This window comes from Megascapheus bottae, chromosome 8 (assembly GCF_031878675.1).
Source record: "Megascapheus bottae isolate mThoBot1 chromosome 8, mThoBot2.hap1, whole genome shotgun sequence".
NCBI classification, from domain to species: Eukaryota; Metazoa; Chordata; class Mammalia; order Rodentia; family Geomyidae; genus Megascapheus; species Megascapheus bottae.
The window spans coordinates 5028002-5048188 of NC_143516.1; the positions used below are offsets into that span (position 1 = coordinate 5028002).

The 20187-nt window shown below is 45.6% G+C and overlaps 1 protein-coding gene across 1 annotated transcript in view; it reads right to left on the reverse strand.

Moving 5' to 3' along the window:
• Slc22a3 (solute carrier family 22 member 3) overlaps positions 1–20187 on the reverse strand; it is a 58199-nt gene that overhangs the window by 2239 nt on the left and 35773 nt on the right. Inside the window, exons 6-9 of the mRNA XM_090337871.1 lie at positions 5994–6091; positions 5677–5891; positions 1446–1554; positions 685–797 (exon numbers count right to left, since the gene is read on the reverse strand). Coding sequence (XP_090193997.1) covers positions 685–797; positions 1446–1554; positions 5677–5891; positions 5994–6091 — 535 coding nt within the window. The remainder of the gene's footprint in view (positions 1–684; positions 798–1445; positions 1555–5676; positions 5892–5993; positions 6092–20187) is intronic.

Here is a 20187-nt window from a genome sequence, read left to right on the forward strand (position 1 = left end):
CGACCTTTTTCTAGCCTCAGAGCCGAAATTCTTGAAATGTCCTCTATCAGCTCTATGACTTCGTAGCCTTGTGGTGTGCTGGCAAGTGAGAAACTACCACCCCTTCTGGGGTTGACATCGAACATCTAGAAATACAATTACTCTTTAGGCTGGTTTTTACTTCTTATTTTATTTTATTACATTTTAGGCTGACTTTTAAACATAACAACATGAAGATCCAAGTTGCTCTGAAATGTCAGGGCCTGGACACTGTTGCTTATCTTTTTCTCTGATATTCTACCACTTGAGCCACAGTGCCACTTCTGGTTTTCTGGTGGTTCATGGGAGATAAGACTCTTCTGGACTTCATTGACTGGACTGGCTTTGAATCCTGATCTTTAGATGTCAACCTCCTGAGAAGCTCAGATTACAGGCGTGAGCCATTGACGCCTGGTCTGTCTGAAAATGTTCATTTCCATTCTCAAATATCCTTCAAGAACTTCATGATGTTCCGTTTTCATTCAGAAGACTCACCTGAACACCCCTCCTCACCATCCTGTCATGTAACTTACAACCCGTTAGCATTTCTGGTTTTACTGCTCCTCAAAGCAGACGTAATTATCACAGAAAGCGGAGGAGGGAAAGACCAGGAATAGCAAACGTGAAAAGTGGAAGCCCTGAGAAGGTTTGGAAATGAGTTCTTACCAAAGATGATTAGAGGTAGTTCCAGCCACAGGGCTGCCAGGCGGAAGAGAAGGAACGGCGCTACGATGCCCCCCAAATCACACAGACCCGAGCACAGGGAAACGCCAAAGTTCCTACGGAATCAACATGGGTTTACACGGAAATTACTTACATACATCAAATCAAAATAATGAAAATATTCAGAGGTGGTTAAATTTTGGAAACAGTGACAATGCGTTTCTACTTCTTCATTACAAAAATTGCTATTTCGGGCTTTGAGAAAACCATTTCCATTCCTCACTGTTTAGTGGTAAGAGTAGCCAGGAAGTCTTTCACACACTGGTGCAAAGACTTCCATCTGTCAGCAGTATGGGGACACGCATGTGCTGTCCTGGTGCCCGCAGCTGTGCTCATGAAATTCTCACGTGACCCTTCTGAAGCCAGCTGCCCACTCGGCCAGACACATCTAGAGGGGAGGCCAGAGTCTTGAAGCAGGGTGGTGTTGATGAAAGAAGACTACTTAGCCTACACTACTTTAAGTTAATATTCTTAGCCTTTACCATTTCAAGTTTGGTGTCTTTGTACAAAACTCTAGCTCCATTTGAAGACACTGACACGAGCCACACTTCTGCTGCAAAACATGGCAGTCGGTGAGGCAGAAAGCAGCAGGCGCTCACAGCATAGCTTCTGCACAGCCCAGGCTAATAGAGCACCAAGCCAGGAAATGTTTGACAACAGAGTTACTTAGGAAAAAAAAATCATAAGGTATAATTTGGAATTACCGTAATGTTGTTGGGTATAGTTCCGAATTGACCAAATAAACAATTTCAAAGGCCATGGTTATCCCTAGCCGACCCAGGGTAGCCACTGTGGTCCGTAACCAGGGTAGCCCTGCAAACACAAGATGGTGGATGGGGAGAGTCAAGGGTTAATGTCAACAGCATTGTGCGAAACAATAAAAGGCATTTGCTGAGTGTCCCCCAACCCAAGGCTTTTAAACACAAATGACGGAGACTTCTAGCATCTTACACATATTTTAACAATAACCAGAAGACCCTGGTTTTCACAGAACAGCTGGGCTTTGAGATCTTTGGAATGGAAACCAGTTCCATGTGCTTTCTCCCTATGGCATGAGTCATCCGTTATCTTCTTCAACCTAATCCTGCTTCTCCATTAACAAATCATGTGAGAAGAGCCAGGTTCTTATAATACAGTAATAGATTGACTTCTCTTGAAAGAGTAACTGAGAAAAGTGTCAAACATTCTCTAGGAGACATCATCTTTACCATCATCACCCTTCCTCCCCTCCTATTTTTCTTCCTTCCTTCCCCCTTCTTTCTTCTTCATTCCCTCCCTCCTTCTCTCACCTCCCTCCCTTCCTTCTTCGCTCCCTCCCATCCCTTCTCTTTTCTTTCCTCCCTCCCTTTTCTCACTCCCTTTCCCTCCCTCTTTTTTTCCCTTCCTCTCTTTTTCTCCTCACCCCTCTATGAGAGCCACAAGGTCTTACTATGTGGCCCAGGCTAGCAAAAGTTCCAGAAAACTGTTGCTCCTCCTGCCCCAGCCCCCTGAGTGATGGGATTATAACTTGTGTCACATGCTATCTTCTTTATTCTGTGTTAAAGGCAGAAGCAATGTAATTAGAATTCTAAAGAGCCAGACCTTTAAATTTCTTAAAAGTTGCACAATTTACATTATTCTTCCCTAGAGGACTTGGAGAAGAGACAAGTCTTCAGATTATAGTCAGTGGTTAGAGTAGGCATAGAATGACATCCACAAAAGACTGACCTGAGTGGTGCTTACTCTCTTACTGAATTGATTGGTTATTCACCCGAGTCAACAACATTTTCTACCATGTATGTGTGTATGCACGTGTGTTTTAATTGTTGCTGTTTGCATGTTTTTTTGTGCCAGAATTCCAGACTCACAGTCTCATTTGGCTTTTTCCCTGAAGCCTGGTACTTGACCACTTGAGTCACTTCTGGCTTTCTGGTAGTTAATTGGAGAGAAGAGTCTTATCAACCCTTCTACTCAGGCTGGTTCAAACAGCAGTCCTCAGATCTCAGCCTCTTGAGTACCTAGGATTACAAGTGAGAGCCACCACTGTCCAACTCGTTTTATGAGTTTCGTTCTCTCCTCTCACACCCCATTAAACAGTTCTAGCCTCAGTTGAAAAGCTAAATAGGGGCTGTGTGCTGGTGGCTCACATCTGTGATCCTTGTTACTCAGGAGGCTGAGATATGAGGATTACAGTTCAATCCTGCCAGCCCAGGCAGGACAGTCCGGCAGAAGGCTCTAATCTCCAGTAAACTACTCAAAAACAAAACAAAACAAAAGCCAGCAAAATGATGCTATGGCTCAAGTGGTAGAACAAAAAGAAGCTCAGGAATAGTGCCTAAGTCCAGAGTTCAAGGCCCAGAGTTTAAGTCCCAGGGCCAGCAAAAAAAAGAAAAGAAAAGTGAAATATGCATGAGGTATGGAACTTGTCCATGGAATTCATTTATAAAACAGTCTTAGCCGGATACAGTGGCTCACACCTGTGATCCTAGCTACTCAGGAGACTGAGATCTAAGGATGGCAGTTCATAGCCAGCCCAGGCACTGAAGACTGGGAGACTCTTATCTCCAATTAACCACTAGAAAACCTGACGTGGCCCTGAGGCTCAAGGGATAGGGAGGTTGCCTTGAGCTGAAGAGCTCAGGGATAGCTCCCAGGTCTAGAGTTCAAGCCCCACGGCTGACCAAAAAATGCACAAAAAATTCTTGATTTACTAAAACAACACCTGTGGCTGAAGCATCTGAGCTGCTAGCTCAGGTGTCTGCAGGGAAGCAGCCTCTCCACTGCCCCCGAAGCCCATCAAGCACCTGCCAGGGCCTCAGCTGAGGCCCCCAGTCTTCATTTCCAGCACATTTTCCAGATTTTAATTAGAGTTCAGAATTTGTGCCTGAAGCAGAGCATTATAGACACAGGGCATAGTCAGAAAGAGTATTTCTTTTCTTTTTTTTCCCTCGCAGAATTTCCTTCGCAGACCCTGAAAAGCTGGGTTCAGGGGAGGGAGGTTATCTTACGTGAGTTCTGTAACTCTGAGCTCTGACTGTTTCCTCATGAGAACAAGCATCCTACTGACTCTGCCTGGGGCCACACAGCACCAACAGGCAAAGCCTGGAGTGCTAATTCAACAGCCCCTGGGGACAAGAGTCGGGAAGCACAAAGGCGCCTGCAAGTGGAAGAATGCCTCAAGCTGGAGAAGAACTTCCAGTCTTGGGATTTGACATGTGACTTAAAAATGACATGAGATCTAAAAGCAGTCAGGTCTGCAGACTATAAACAGTGTCAGGTATAATATAGTACTTAAGGGCCGGGAGTTTGGCCTAGTGGTTAAAGTGCTTGCCTAGCATGCACAAAGACCCGGGTTTGATTCCTCTGGTACCACATACATAGAAAAAAGCCAGAAGTGGTGCTGAGGCTCAAGTGGTAGAGCTCTAGCCTTGAGAAAGTCCAAGGACAGTGCTCAGGCCCTGAGCTCAAGCCCAGGACTGGCAAAAAAAATATATATATATATACATATATATATATTACTTAAAATACTGTAGATTCCAAGGAGAACTGAAATTGTGGGATGCCTTAGAAAGGCAAAGGCAAAGTTTAGTGATGAGTATGCAAAAGGGATGGGGGCTCAAGGAGAAGGGGTGGATGAATGAAGAAGAGAAGAGAGGGAGGGTACAGTCAAGAAGCCAAGGTATAACCTACAAAATGAAGAAGAGAGAGGGAAAGGGCGGGTAGGGGAGGGATGGGTGAGAATGTTGAAAGGGATGACGATGACACGGATGAAGATATACTGTGTTTATAAACTGCCTTTTACAACTGTATTCATAAACTCCTTTGTACAACTACTGAAAGGCAATAAAAAGAATAAAACCCCCAAATTGTCCAGTATAAGAGCAGTGCCTCTTCAGTCTCGCTGAGAACAATTCTACGGTGTCTGTTGGGAAGTGGCAGCTGCCCTCAGCAGATAAGCACAGGACCACCCTCACCTGGACTCTCTGGAAGGACCCCCCATACCTCCTCCTTACCTCCTTACCTCCCCTTTACCCCCCATCATCCCCCACCACTTGAGATGCCCAGCCCTAAGAACCGTGGCAGGTCAACCGTAGCTAGCCACCACGTCTGTGGGGTGTTACAACAGCAGGCACAGGATACACTCGGGAAAGCAAGATAAATCCAAACTTCTGCATCTCACCAGCCGTTCCAGTATGACAGGGGCCCTTCCCATCCTTTTCTTCTCCAGCTCTGAAAACCGGCATTTCTGAAATCTTATTCCAGAAAGGTGTATGTGGTGTTTTATAAATTCATTAATCTGCACCACATCCATCAAGTGTCTGGTTAATGTCTGTTCGACCTCTGCATCACCATCGGTGTCTTTCCTGTGTCTCCCAGTTTCAGAGAAAGGCAGCTTCCCACATGGACACAGGAGGCAGCCCAAGAGCCAGCTGTGCTCAGATGTGGAGGTGCCACTTGCTCTAACCCACACATCCCTGACATGCCGGGCTCCCCAGAGGCGGGCCGCTGGGCTGCACTCTGCTCACAGGAACCTTGGAAAACCTGCTCCTCTTGTTTCTGTCTGGTTCACTTGATTTGCCACACCCGCCTGCTTCTCACTTGCAGTACAGCTCTTGCATGGACTGATCGCCTTTCCTCCCTCCGTTGCTCTCTCCTTTCTCTGTCTAAATCTCCTCAACGGTGCTATTCGTTTAGTGATCCCAATGAACGGTGGCAGTGTTAGAGAGTCCTTGTCCCTTTATGTGTCCTGCACTGAATGGAGCTGAGAACTGCACCTTTCTTCTGTATGTCACCTCAGTGACATACTAGCACGGTGCCAGTCAGAAGGTCGGCACCCAGGAAACCACCAAGAACTCTGAAAATGGTGGCTAAAAGGAAGCCCATCCTGTTAGGTTTTGCCCGGTTCTTCAGCAGCAGCAGCCAGACAAGTTGGTGGGGCGGGTGGGGGAGGCTTACCTTCTGGTAAGAAGGCCGTGACCAGGCACGCCACCCCGGCCACTACATTGCTTGCTGCAAACGGGAGGCGTCGTCCCAGGCGCTCGATGGTCAGCAGGATGAGGAGCGCGGCGGGCAGCTCCACCACGCCCGAGATGAAGAAGTCCACGTAGAGGTTTCCTCCCACCATGCCCAAGCGCATGACAAGTCCTTGGTAGACGACGGCACTGGTGAACCTGCACCATCGCCGAGACCAGGAGGGTGTGTGAGAGGCCGAGCCGCACCTGGCTAGAGCGGGGGGTCCAGGAGCCCCGAGATACACCGCAGGCCAGACTTACCAAGCAAACATAAGGATGAGCGTGCACTTCCTCATCTGGGGAGTTCTCACCAGGTCTGCAAAGGACGGGTTACTAATCTCCTCATCCGTCACAGTGATCTAGAGAGAAAGGCAGAGACCGGGACCAATGCATGGCAAGAAACACCTGCAGAGAAGAAATCTGCCAGTCACTAGATTCAAGCTACAGAAAAAGGAAGGTTTTTTTTTTTTTTATGATGAGAGCTTTATTATTACAAAAGTTTATAGTCAAACACTTGGATCTCTCATGAAATACAATCCAGAGTTTTGATTATGTTTTCCTCACTTGGTTTTTCTTTTGCCAGTTCTGGGACTTGAACTCGGGGCTTTCTCAAGGTTAGAGCTCTACCACTTAAGCCACAGCACCACTTCAGTTTTTTTCTGCGTATGTGGTACCGAGGAATTGAAACCAGGGCTTCGTGCATGCTAGGCAAGCACTCTACCACTAGACCACACTCCCAGCCTAGCCTTTTCTTCTTTCTTTAAAAAAAAATTTAAATTTAATTTTTTTTTTTTGCCAGTCCTGAGCTTGAGCTCAGGGCCTGAGCACTCTCCTTGGACTTTCTCAAGGCTAGAGCTCTACCACTTGAGCCTCAGCACCACTTCCGGGTCTTCATGTATGCTAGGCAAGCACTTTAACCACTAGGCCAAACTCCCGGCCCCTTAAATTTAAATTTTTTATTGCTATTACAGAGGGATTACTATTTCTTTTTGGACACTATCACACCTTCCCTCACTCTCTCCAGGTTTTTCCCTCTCTCCCATGCTCTCTGTAAGCTGTACAGTTTATTTTCAACATAGTGTCTAGTGAGTGCCACTGCGGTATTTTCTTCACTCCAGAATGGTTTTTCTGATTTGCCTGGCTGAGGGGGAATTTCATCATTATATCTGAACCTCTGAGAATAAAAAGGCTTTCCACCTGGCATTTCGAATATGGCAAATACACACAAATTACACACAAATGTAGTTGCTTGTGAGAGCATCATTGCAGTACTTGTGTTAAACTTCTCTGAATGAACCAGGAAAAGAGATGTGTCAATCTATTGTAATGTGGTAAAAAAAAATGAAGGTGGTAAACAAGGAGGAATCCATCAAGCATTCATGTATCAAATGCTAAAGTCTTACTTGATAAAATAGGAAAGCCACGAGTAAGCACCAGAGCTATCATTTTGCTTTTGTCCGGGTATTTGGGCTTACATCTCTTTGACTAAAGAAACTCAGTTCGTCTCAGCGTGGACCACTGGAGAAGTTAATCTACCCATCCACTCAGTTCTGTAGAAATGGTTGTTTGGCAGCACAAGGGATTGTCAAGGAAAGGAAGCTCCCGACAAATCTCGGTCATCTCATACTGCTTCTGGTCTTACATGCCAAGCCCTCCGGCCTAGGGACCACTGTCCTCCCCAGATGCTGACAGTCCCCAACTCCACTCTGAGCCCATGGGCCTCCTCAGTCTGAATTCAACCTCTGCTGGAGTCCTTCCTCTCACCTGACCCCTCCCAGATCGGTGCCCACCCCCCTCCCCAGCCCCCAGCTCTGGTACCCCTGTCTTCTCTGATTTAAGATGCTCTGCAGCTTGGGCAAGAACAGCTAAAGTCCATGGCGTTCTGCTTCGTGATTTTTTTTGTGGGTCATGAGGCTTGAACTCCACCTGGGCGCTGTCCCTGAGCTCTTCAGCTCAAGGCTACGACCCTACCCTGGAGCCAAGCCCCACTTTCCGTTTTCTAGAGGTTAATTGGAGATAAGCCTGGGCCGGCTTTGAACCTTGATCCTCAGATCTCAGCCTCCTGAGTAGCTAGGATTACAGGCGTGAGCCAACACGGCTGGCAGTGATGTATTTTTAAAGCCAAAAGTCAAGGTTTTGTCCTTCTTTGAACAAAAATCTCTGCCTACTAAAGATAAGGCCTCCCCTGCCTATTTATTCAAATTCAGGCCTGGCCTTGAAGGAGTAAAATTTTAGGCATGTTTGCCCAAACCTTTGGCCCAAGAGTTTCTCTAACCTGCAAATACAAGAATCTGACCTAAAGCAGATCCATACTGCAATCACCTGTCGTTTAAACAGCAATTCACAGCTCCACAAGCTTGATGTCGACACCTTTATGCTTGCTCCGGGACAGCTACTTAGGCAAGAGAAGCAATGAAACGACTGTGTTTAGGTCACTCTGCTTCCCAGAATCCTCCCAATAGCATATTTGTGCTCTATTAAGCCACTTCTCCCATCCCTTAGCAACGTTTGAAGCTTACTTTTTTTGTTCCTGATAAACTATCAACTTAAATAGAAGAGTTTTTCTCTACTTGGTGAGGCATCAAGTGATTAGTTATGTTAAAACCAATAATTTCTTACAACTGGAGCTCGACATCTACTCTCCTCGACAGCTCATGGAAGATTGCTGACGGATTCCCTCTACCTTTTGATGATGCAATCTAGGATCCTCAAGGAAGAGGTGGCTGGAGCTGGCGTGTGCACCAGGGAATGACTCCTCTGGAAATAGCTTGCTTTCGTTTATTGTCTTCCCCTTCCTGAGCGATGGGGGAAGTGGCTGGTGAGCTATAACCCATAACCCAGCTTAGGTGAAGAGGGAAACCAGGGGGGCAAAGCTCAGGTCTTGAACAACCTCATGGCAACGTGACAGAGTTGGGTGACTGGTCTCTGGGGGACAAGTTGCAAAGAAAACCTTTTCTAGTCTTTTTGGACTAGAAAGTAGATTTGTAACCTAACTAATAAAATGTTTTCAGCTAACCCTCTAAAATACAATACATCAATAAAGGATTACTTTTATGTTTAGCCACTGTTTCCTAAATAAAGCAAGAAGAGCAACATGAAAGGTGAGAACTTGCATATTCCAACAATTGTCAACATATTTCCAGCACAGCACAAGGGCTTGCTACTCACGATGCTGAGATCTGAGGATTATGGTTTAATGTCACCCTGGGCAGGAAAGTAGATCAACCAGTAGAAAGCCAGAATTGGAGCTGTGGGTCAAGTGGTAGAGCACCAGCCTTGAGCAAAAAAGCTCAGGGATAGCAACCTGGCCCTAAGTTCAAGCCCCAGGTCTGGCACAACAAACAAATACTTTCCACAGTAAGTTTTTCTACATTCTCCACATTAAAATGACTATAATGTATAATCTATAATTGTTAGATGCTAGACTAATTCTCATCAAAGCTCCATAAAGTCAGTGGTTTAATTAATTTGAATTAATAATTTAAAAAAAACAAGGCTTAGGATATTAAAGATTAAATATCAGGAAAGGAAGCTGAGTCAGGACTTGGACCCAGGAAACTAGATTAACCATCACATGGCAATCTTGAATATGGAGAATATGAATATAGAGTCTACAAAACTTGGAAATTAATGGTAATTTGTATATATTTTTAAAAGAACAGTATGAACTTGATAAAAATGGAATCATTTAGTTCAACATAGTTTCATGGAAGAGTTAAATTTGGATAAATAACTCGGATAGATTATATTTTAGTCAAGTAATTTATTTGAAGGGTCTTGGACTTTAAGATTAAAGATATGATAGCATTTTAGGACAAGTTTCCTCCATGACAGAACCCTGACAGCGTGGGGTGTGTGTGTGTGTGTGTGTGTGTGTGTGTGTGTGTGCACCAGGCCTTCTTATCTTTCATTTTGGACTTTCCCACTACCCATGCTTGGTCTGCCGGACCATCTCGGCCTGGACTCTTCCTTCTGTCCGGACTCTTCTCTTCTGTCTGGACCCTTCTCTTCCGTCTGGACTCTTCTCTTCCGTCTGGACTCTTTCCTTCTGTCTGGACTCTTCCTTCTGTCCAGACTCTTCTCTTCTGTCTGGACTCTTCTCTTCTGTCTGGACTCTTTCCTTCTGTCTGGACTCTTCCTTCTGTCTGGACTCTTCTGTCTCAGGAGTCACTTCCTGGATGGTGATCCAGTCTCCACAACTATAGCGTCATCCACCTGGTAATACTCAAAATTCTTTAGGAGAACTGGCAGCACCTCTTCAGTCTTCTTATTCTCTGCCCATAGCTGTGCCTTCTTCCTACCGATAAGACTCTGAGCAAAGCCACTTTCACTCATTCAACATCCTGGAGGTGAAGGAAAATCCTGCATTGCAATTTCAGTGATAACTCAGCATGTGAACACCTCCGTGGATGGTTCTGTTCATTCTGCTCTAAAACTATTTCTGGAGACACAGTCCTCATCTGAGCCCATGAAAAAAGAGGCCCATGGTCCAATTCAGCCCAATGAAGAAAGGATTTGTGGGAAAATCCTTCACTACTTTTAATTCAGAGCTTTCTGAAGGCATCTCCTCTCTCACTCACTCCAGGGAATGAATGAGGAAATGGTCTTAAGCAGGTATCCGCAGCTATGCTGTGCCCATGAGGGAAGCAGCGTTAGAAGGCTGCGCTGGCTGTGGGGCCAGCAGTGAAGGGTAGGGTAGAACAGGCTTGGTGAGATCTGCTCAGCCAAGCCTGGACCCTGCTGTGACCAGAATTCCAGACACAGTGCCAGTGAATGTCCTCATTGTCAAAAACCATTTAAGTTGGTTTTCTCTTCCTCTGGTGCCAACAGCAGAATTCTCTGAAGAATCTAGTCCAGAACAATGCTTTTGCTTTAATAACTATTTTAAGTTAGATAATTTTATTGTTAAATGAATTGCTCTCATACTCTCATACTCCAATTCACTCTGAAAAACTACTTGCAGTGAGTTTGCCTTTCAAACTTTGGAGATTTGAACCCAAGGAAGCAACATGACCTGGGCCTTCCCAGAGCACAGATTTATAGCTTCAAATCAAATGCCTCAAATCCTCTTCCAAAAGAATGCTGGGTACTGACGAAGTAGGTGAGACTTGAAAGCCAACCTTCCCCTGCTGGCGAATGAGGGATGAAGAGTGCTTTCCAAGTGAGGATTCTGTTACATTTCTGAACAAATGCAGTGGGTCTTGGATCTAACATCTTCTCCACAGTTTTTCTGAAAAAATGACCCACTTTCTGGGGGTCCGAGGCGATCGGGAGGCTCTGAGCTGTATCTTGGATGAAATTCACCCAGTCAAGTCTTGCCAACTCATGAGCACTGCTGACCCGGCACTGTTCTTTTGTTTTTCACTCTGAAGCTCCATTTCTTCTCGGTTGCCAAAGGATTATCAAATGTTGCCTAGACTGAGTCAGATATGAAAGAACCAAAATGCTACTCTAGGTTACTATTTTTGAAGTGGGGGGGAAAAGCCCAATGAAGAGATAAATGACATCAAGACAATAAAATTTAACAACTGGAAGTGAGGCCCTCCGTGACTTTTGCCAAATGTAGAGAGTTCTAGACTGCACTCACTGTCAGGGTAGGGCATCTGTGGAGACTCGCCATGGGATCCATCACGAGACCCCCCACTTGCCTGTGGCTGGCCCCTCTCCCCACTCTGGACTTGGAGCAACCATGCTTCTTGTCATGACAGTTTTACTTTCCGTGGATTTTCATGGAAATAGAGCCATACAACCTGCTGTCTTCTGACCCTGCCTGGCAGTTCTCGGCGACCTCCTTCCCTGCCCTCCACACAGCACACCGGCTCCGACCACAGCCAGCACAGGAGGAGAGGGCTTGGGCAATAGCTGTCTGTCTGGAGGCCCATTGTCTAGAAATGCCACTCGTGAAGCAAGGCCTTGCTGGAGGTCCTGTGGCGGCTGCAACCCTTTTCTTATTTATGGCCCAGTTGAGTTGCTGTTTGCAATGGATTGCCTTTTAATTCTGCCAAGACTTTGTTTTCTGTCAACAATGATGTAGTCAACGCTGAAAAGAAGGTTTTCTTCCACTCATTCTGATTAATTCAGTTCTCTTTAAGTTCTTCCCTATGTCTGGCTGACATTTCTACAAGTGGTCATTGCAATTACATTTGCCAAGACAAAGGCGTTACAATTAGCACCTGCTCTAAAGATGGAGTTCAGAGAGCCCCACACAGATGACTGGTTTTAGGTCATAAAAGTGACCACAAGGGCAGGCCAGGGATACGCTACTTGACTCCAAACTTTTTTTTCCAACCATTATGTTACTAAAACCCCATGAGCTTTGGTTTTCCCTTCAGCAGCATGAAGATACTCACTCCAGGAGGCATTCTCAAGACTCAGTTGGACGATACATGCCAGGAGAAGGGGCTCATGTGTGCAGTCCACATACTCAGTGAGAGTATGTCCCAAGAATATGGCTATTCTTCTGCTGGTCTGCACTTCGTATGCAGAAACTGTGGGTTCTTTGCCAAGGAAAAAGATCTCTACACATGTTTCTATGGAAACAGTTTTGTGTTTGCACTCTCAACAAATTATTCTCTCTTTTTTCTCTCTCTGCAGTTATAAAAACAGATCTTCACCTTTGCAGTGATAAAATAAACTTAGCAGCATATGTCTCAGTCATTGCTTTTCACATTGAATCTTGTATTCAGTCATTTTTCTTTTTAATTTTGAAAGGAGGTCTGGGTAATTATTATTAAATTATTTGCCAAATATTTCTGAGTCTTTTCTTCCTTCTCTACACTATTATATGGCATGATAAAATTGCTCTTTTTCGTCCTTCTCCCCAAATCTGTTAATGGGTATGATTATGTCCTTGCTGTAGGATGACCCGAGGAAATCAGTTCTTTCCCACAGTGGTCCAGGCAGTGTGTCTGGGGACAGCTGGACTGAAGGCAAGGACAGGGCCAGGTGAAATGACCTGGCATGGCATTAACCTTGAATGTTTTAAGCCACAGGCTTCCTGTAGTACCCCTCACTTACAGAATGAAGCTTCTCATGACTAATCAAGATGGAAGGAAGGGGGAAGGAAGGAAGAAAGAAGGAAGGAAAGAAGGAAGAAAGAAAGGAAGGAAGGAGGGAAGGAAGGAAGGAAGGAAAAAGGGTTTACACTGCCCACATCTTCTTTCGCTAGTCATTTATTATGCCGAGTAGTAAGTTTCTATTTTGAAAAAAATAAACGAAGACTGTTCAATCAAAACATGTGAAAAAATTTGCAATTCCAGTGATAAAAAAATTAATGTTTTTCTTGCTCAATCATATCGTTAAAATTCCTAAAGAGGAATGAAGGCTTTGGTAATTCTACCACATCCTCAACGAATAGACAGCTTATCACAGAAATAAGCTACGGTATACGTCCCAGGCGCACTGCCACCCCCTGCAGACTGCAGCTAAGAGGGACACCCCTGCCTGTCCATGAAAATCAGAAAGGTCAGCCTGGCAGCCTGATACAAGGATGATGGCACATATTGGTTTGCACATTCGCTAGGTATCCACTGTTTTCTTCTTTCTGTGGCTCAAGAAGCTCCGCGTTCCACGCAGGAATGCCGGGACATTCCTGTGGATATTCAAGTGCAGATAGGGAGTGTTGGGGCCACTTTGCATGCATCTGACACATGTGAGAGCCTTTCATGAGTTCTGGAAGTTGCCAGCTGTTTCTTTCTTATCCTTGATTCATTGACTATTTTATGTGTGTGCACAAGTCCTGAGGCTTGAGCTCCACGTTCAAATAAAGAATTGTTATTAGTAAGAAGAGACTAAAAGATCAAAAAGAGGGGAAAAAGAAAGAAAAGCAGCCATAGAGGACTGGACAAAAGACAAGCATGTAGAATGCGTGTGTGTGTGTGTGTGTGTGTGTGTGTGTGCATTCACCACGCACACATGTACATGCTGATAGTAGGGCTTGAACTCAGTGTGTTGATTGACATTTTTTACCCAATGCTGGCACTCTACCACTTGAACACAGTATCATTTCTGGATTTCTTGCAGATTAAACATCTCTTCACAGACTGGCTTTCAGCTGTGATCCTCAAATCTCAGCTTCTTGAGTAGATAGGATTATAGACATGAGTCACTGGTACACGGCTGAGATCACATTTTTTAAGAATAGAACACATAGGTTATTAAAAAAAGAGAGAGATGCATTGAATACAGAACTCAGTAACACTGTACCAAACTCACCCACTAACAGGTGAAGGTAAATTACAACCACCCATGTGGTTCTATGTACTTTGTTTCTGGGATATCCTAATGACAGAGTAAATGGATTTTCCATCCCAGCTATTAATGTGAACCATATTTTCACTTCCACGATCGACTGTCGGACTTGTGAGGCTGGTAATTTTTAGGTAGCAAAGTGTACCCCATCATTTCCAGAACTCTGGAAAGACAGGAGATGGTAAGTAACCCTGCAGGATATAGTTCCTATATTTCAATCAATTCACATTAAAAAGTCTGTTCCCTGCTAATTTTAGAGCAGACCATATAAATAGAGGGTGCAAATGGTTGCAAACTGCAGAGTGAATACTTGAACTGTGAGTAAATTACGTCTAGGTCAAATGTCGGAGAGAGAAGTTTAGCCTGGAGAATCACACAACCAATCAAAACAGAGTAAGTGCTTCATCTCTTCTTCCCTCTGTGCTAGAAAAATCACTGGGCAGAGCTGGGAGTTTGGCCTAGCATGCACAAAGACCCAGGTTCGATTCCTCGAAAAAAGCTGGAAGTGGTGCTGAGGCTCAAGTGGTAGAGCGCTAGCCTCGAGGAAGCCCAAGGACAGTGCTTAGGCCCTGAGTTAAAGCCACAGGACTGGCAAAACAAAAAAAAAAAACAAAATAAAAACAAAGACAAAAAAGCCACTGGGCAGAGTTCTCAGTCAACAGCCTCCCCCCTCCCTCTCTCCCCCCCATACACACCAGCTAAGGGAAAGCAGTACAAGGAAACAAAACTCATCTGAGAGTGATGGGGAGGCAATTGCAAGGCAGTTGACTCAACTCTTCCTGCTTCACATGAAGAAGTTGTCTTTAAAGCCAGAAAAGGATCAGACTTGAGTTTATTTTATGAAAATCAGTAAGTCAAGGGCTCTTAGAGCTTGTCAGGGACTTGGAATTTGTCATGAATGTGTGCAGTCCCTCAGCTTTTCCTAACACAGCAGAACTCAGCCTTGAGGCACTCACGGCAAAAGTTCAACAAATGAAGAACACGACTGGTGCTTTTAGGTGAATGACTGCAGTCCTTTTATCTTTTGTTTGTTTGGTGGGATTGGGGGTTGAACTCAGGGCTGCGAGTACTCTACAGCTTGAACCACACTTCCAAGCCTTTTTGCTCTGGTTATTTTGAGAGAATGTCTCTCTTTTTGCCTCAGGTGTTCTGAACCTCCACCCTTCTGTATCTGCTTCCTACTGAATCTAGGGTGGTGTCATGTCCCATCAAGATCAGCGTGTGTGTGTGTGTGTGTGTGTGTGTGTGTGTGTGTGTGTGTGTGTGTGTGTGTGTGTGTGCTGGTCATGGGCCTTGAACTCTGGACCTGGATGCTGTCCCTGAGCTCTTCAGCTCAAGGCTACCACCCTACCCCTGGAGCCACAGCGTCACTTCTGCTTTTCTGGTGGTTAATTGGAGATAAGCTTCTTACAGATTCTCATGCCCAAGTTGGGTTTGAACCAAGATCCTTAAGTCTCAGCCTCCTGAGTAGCTAGGATTACAGGCATAAGCCACCCGTGCCTGGCAAGATCAGCTGTTTATATTGCAATGGTGCCTCAAAGCTTTTTTGCCCAAGGCTTCCCCGAGACCTTGATGCTCCTGATTCTAGCCTCTTGCATGGCTGGATGACAGGCGTGCACCGCTTTACTCAGCTTTAGGCTGAGATGGGGTCTTTTGACCTTTTTGCCTAGATGTAGACTTTCACGAGCAAGAGGACTTCTGCTTAATGCCAAAACATTTAACTGTGGATAAGAATTGTGCTTCTTAATTTCTGGGCATTGACAGCATGTTTGCCAAGTGTGATTTAATAACACCCTTTGGCGGGTTATTAATTAATCAGCACCATGGCTATGGTCATCTGAGGAAATACATAATTATCATTCATTTTCCAAACACGGCTTAGTTGCCGATGGTTTATAGACCTTTGCTTTAAGTACCTAGTCCTTGTCGATCTGTGGTCCGCTGGGGACTGGCTGGCCAAGTGATTCTTCCACAGACTCTGGGACTGAGGTTACAGCTGGCAGGAGTCAGGAACAAGCATGTGGACAAGAATGAACCTTGAAATCAGGGCACCCCTCATCAAAGGCATCCCTATGGCCATTCTCCAGGCTCACTGTCATGATAGATAACAGTTTTGTTGTCACATGCACGATTCCTCCAGCAGAAAGCCAAATGTGCCTAAGAGTTGGTCATTTCCCCTAACATTTTTTATTTATTTATTTTTGCCAGTCCTGGGCTTGAACTCAGGGCCTGAGCCCTGTCCTTGAACTTTCTCAAGGCTAGAGCTCTACCACTTGAGCCTCAGCACCACTTCCGGCTTTTTTCTATGTATGTGGTACTGAGGAATCGAACCTGGGTCTTCGTGCATGCTAGGCAAGCACTCTACCACTAGGCCAAACTCCCAGCCCCCCTAACGTTTTTTAAGTTGGTTTCCTGCAAAGGACTTACAGCACTCTGCTCTTAAAGAGCCATGTTTATCCAGACTCCTTATGAGAGGGCCGTTCCTTTCACAGAGCTCCATTCTGGAGCATGTGCTAAGGTATACTTACACCTTCCTAAGCTGTATGGCAGGGTCAGACTGGGAAACTGAGTCAGCTCCAGATAGCTCAGGCCCTGAGTTGCAGGAGCAGGCCGGACGACCTCGTGCACCAAACCCAGAGGCTCTTCCTCCAACAACCTTGGTTTAACTTCCTTTTTTACTCCATGGCAATGCAGCACCAGGTCCTGTTTCCCATCTTCCCCACGGCATGGGAGAAATGAGGACTCTGTGTTTCTCCCACACGGGAGGACAGATTCGCCACTCCTTCGACATGGAAGGAACACTCCCAGGCCCACCAGGAATGGAAATGGAGTCCCCTGCTCTCCTGGCCAAATCTCTTAGGCTGACTTCATGAAGAAAGACAGTTGTCCCAATAGGTCAAAGGTCAGCAGGCAGTGTTGTCATGGCAACAGCTGCTCTGGACCATGCTGGCTGGCTGGCTGGCCTGCCAGGGACGCTGGCCTGCAGGACTGCCGACCCACAGCTTCTGACCGCCTCCACTCAGGAACATTTCCACAGGGAGGCACATTTCACATGGATTCCCAGTAGGGAGACTCAGTCATTTGGATGGTGACAATTTTTTTTTTTAATGGAAAACAAAAACAAAAACAGGTCAAATGGCACAGAAACAAAATATTTAAAAAAAAAGTCCTCACTTTATCTCACAGTTGGAAGTCTAAAGATTCAAAGAAGGGATTAGAGCATTGTTTCCTAAGCAGCAAAAGTAAGCTAACTCCTCTGCAAGGGGGGGAGGAGTCTTACAGACAGAGATGCAGCATTAAAATAACTGGATTAGATACTTTTATTAGTCCCACAAAAGGAGGCAACCAATATCCACTGAACAAAATAAGCCTGTGTGGCTTACTTATTTGGTTTTTATATTTGAATGTGTTGGTTGTACTACAAGGACTTGGTCAGAAGCAGGGAGAATTTCTCAGCACTCCAAAAAACTCATCTTGAAGGTCACGGGCAAGGTCATCCATGGAGATGGGAAAGGGGAAGACTTTCTCCTGACTCCCAGATCATGGCCAGGTTTCAGGAACTGTCCGGTTGTGGGCATTGGGTGACCAGTGGTTGCCCCTCCAGACTCTTCCCCTTCTAAGCTAACCCTCCCCCAGGGCTGGAGTCACCGTGGGCTCTGTTCCCTCCTTTCCTCTTTAGCATGTGTCATGAGACCTCAGAACTGGTGGGGGCAGTCACCCCCAGGGAGTTCTGAGAACTACAACGTGGAAAACACACCTGGGAGAACCCACTCCCAAGAGGACTTCACAAGCTCTAATGTCCATGACAGGAAACAGATCCTGACAAGGGAAGGAGTTAGTTCAAGAGGAAGATGAATTTGAGTGTGGCGACCCAGAGCATCCTAAAGCCTGCCTCGGCTCCTGAAGACACAAGCCCTTGCGATTCCTGCTTCAGTCAGAGCCATATTAAGCTCTAGGACACCTGTTCTAGGGGACTGTCCTCTGTCCTCGGGGGCTGTGTGGCTTATGATGGCCGCTGACCTGGAAGCTGTCGGGCAGAATTTCCCTTCATGAAAGAAACTCAAAAACCACCAAGCTTGGGAAGGGGGTCGGTGTTCTCCATGTGCTCTGGGCATGACAGTTTAAGTGCAGCACTTCAACATGGCAGCATTGTGACTGCACGAACAGGCTACCTCTCCTCCGGGGCCGCGGGCCAGCAGCGTCACCGCTGTCATTGACTGAGTTTTCCTGGGCTGGGAATGGAGCCAGTGGCAGAGCATTTGCCAAGCATGCACAGGTCCTGGGTTCAATCCTCAGCACCACAAGAGACCTAAAGTTATGTTTATTTAAAAAAGAAAGAACGAACGAAAGAAAACCTGGAGTGTGTGCATGCCCTAGGATCTTTCTCTCCCAGCTTCAGCAGCTAAGTTTTTTTTTTGAAAAAAAATAGTTCTGTCCAGACTGGTCAGATTAATTAATGGAGCAAAATCAAGAAATGGAAAGTATATCCCAGCACGTAAGAAGTTTGATGATGACAATGGCATCACGTATTAGAGAGCAATAAGCAGGGCCTGCAATGGGTGATGTTAATACACCAGTCTATTCTCATCCTCATTCTCTAAATGACTATAAATTCCACACCAAAAAGCCTACAACTTCATTAAAAGATGCTTCATTTCAGATCTGTATTGTATATATTCTCCAACTTCACCAGCCATCTTGAACATTCAACCAAATCTGGGATAGACCAACCCACCCCAGAACAGCCACAGAGCAAGACACAGATAACACGTACTCAGCTCAACCTCAGGTGCCAAGGAAGGCGTGAAGCCTTGCCAGAGCACTGGGTCCTGGTTGCCTTGAATACTGAACTGGCAGCTGGCAGTCAACTGGACAGCACTGGGGCTATAGCTCAGGCTGCTGTGAATGCTTCAGGGACACTCAGAGGAAGCAACATGACAACTGCAGAGGTTTGCTTCTGAAACACGAACCCAGCTCCTTGAATGAAAACTTCCCACTGAGAACTTAACCAATGTTCTCCAACTGTAACTGTCAACACTCTCATTCCCAGCCATGTTTCCAGCCAGCCACGAGAAGAAGAATGTGCCCTTTGCCTCCAAAATGACAGCCTCTCCCATGAGGAATCTTCCACTGATGGTCACAGCGCTTTCCAACTTCCTGTGTTACCCCATTGTTAAGAAATGTGATCCTGGCTCCCTAGCAACAAGGAGAGGGAAACAATGCCATCCTCTGGCTTAGGGTCAAATCTGAGCTGACCGCCATGCCCTTTCATGTGTTTAAGATACTAGAGATTGAAGCTGAGAACTGAGGCCTAAAGTTCAAAGCAGCCTAGGCAGCTAAATCAGAGACACTTGTCTCCAATTCACCTGTAGAAAGCCAGAAGCGCAGGCGTGGTTCCGATGTAGAGTGCCAGTTCACCTTCACTCTACAGTGGCATAGCCCCAGCACAAATGGCACAGATTTGGTAGTGAGAAATGGAACAAGTGAACTTTCCATGGTAGGGGCCTCGCCTCCTACCATGTTTCCTGTCCTTTTTTAGAATGGTGAGTATTCTCTCACTGTGGAGAAATAAGAAGTATCACATACAATGTGCCAGATGAACCAATTATAAATATACATTTCAGTGGCTTTAAGTGCAGTCATGTTCTTATGCAACCTCATCGATACTAACTCCTGAAACTTCCGTAGTGCCCCAGACTGAAATTTGGTACCCATTAAGCAGTAGAACCCATCCATTCTTTTCCTCAGCCTCTGGACACTCACTCTTCTACCTCCTGTCTCTGAGAATTTGACTCCTGTAGATCTCCCGAGTGAAGCCATGGTATTTTCCTAGTGATGGTGATGGTGATTTTGTGGTGTGTGTGTGTGTGTGTGTGTGTGTGTGTGTGTGTGTGTGTGTGTGTCAGTGCCTGGACACTATCCCTAAGCTCTTTTGTTCAAATTCTACCACTTGAGCCACAACCACACTTCCAGTTTTTCTGAGGAAATTGGAAATGGGAGTCTCACAAACTTTCAGTCGTCTGGTCTCAGCTTCCTGAGTAGCTAGGATTACAGGCATGAACCACCAGCGCCTGGCTCAGATATTGTTCTTATTAGTCATACTGTCTCCATTTTTAGCTGTGTGCCTGTAGTCAAGTGGCTAAACCTCTCTGAGTCCCAATTCCTGATATATGAAATGCAGATTTTAAAAACCACTGTAAATAAA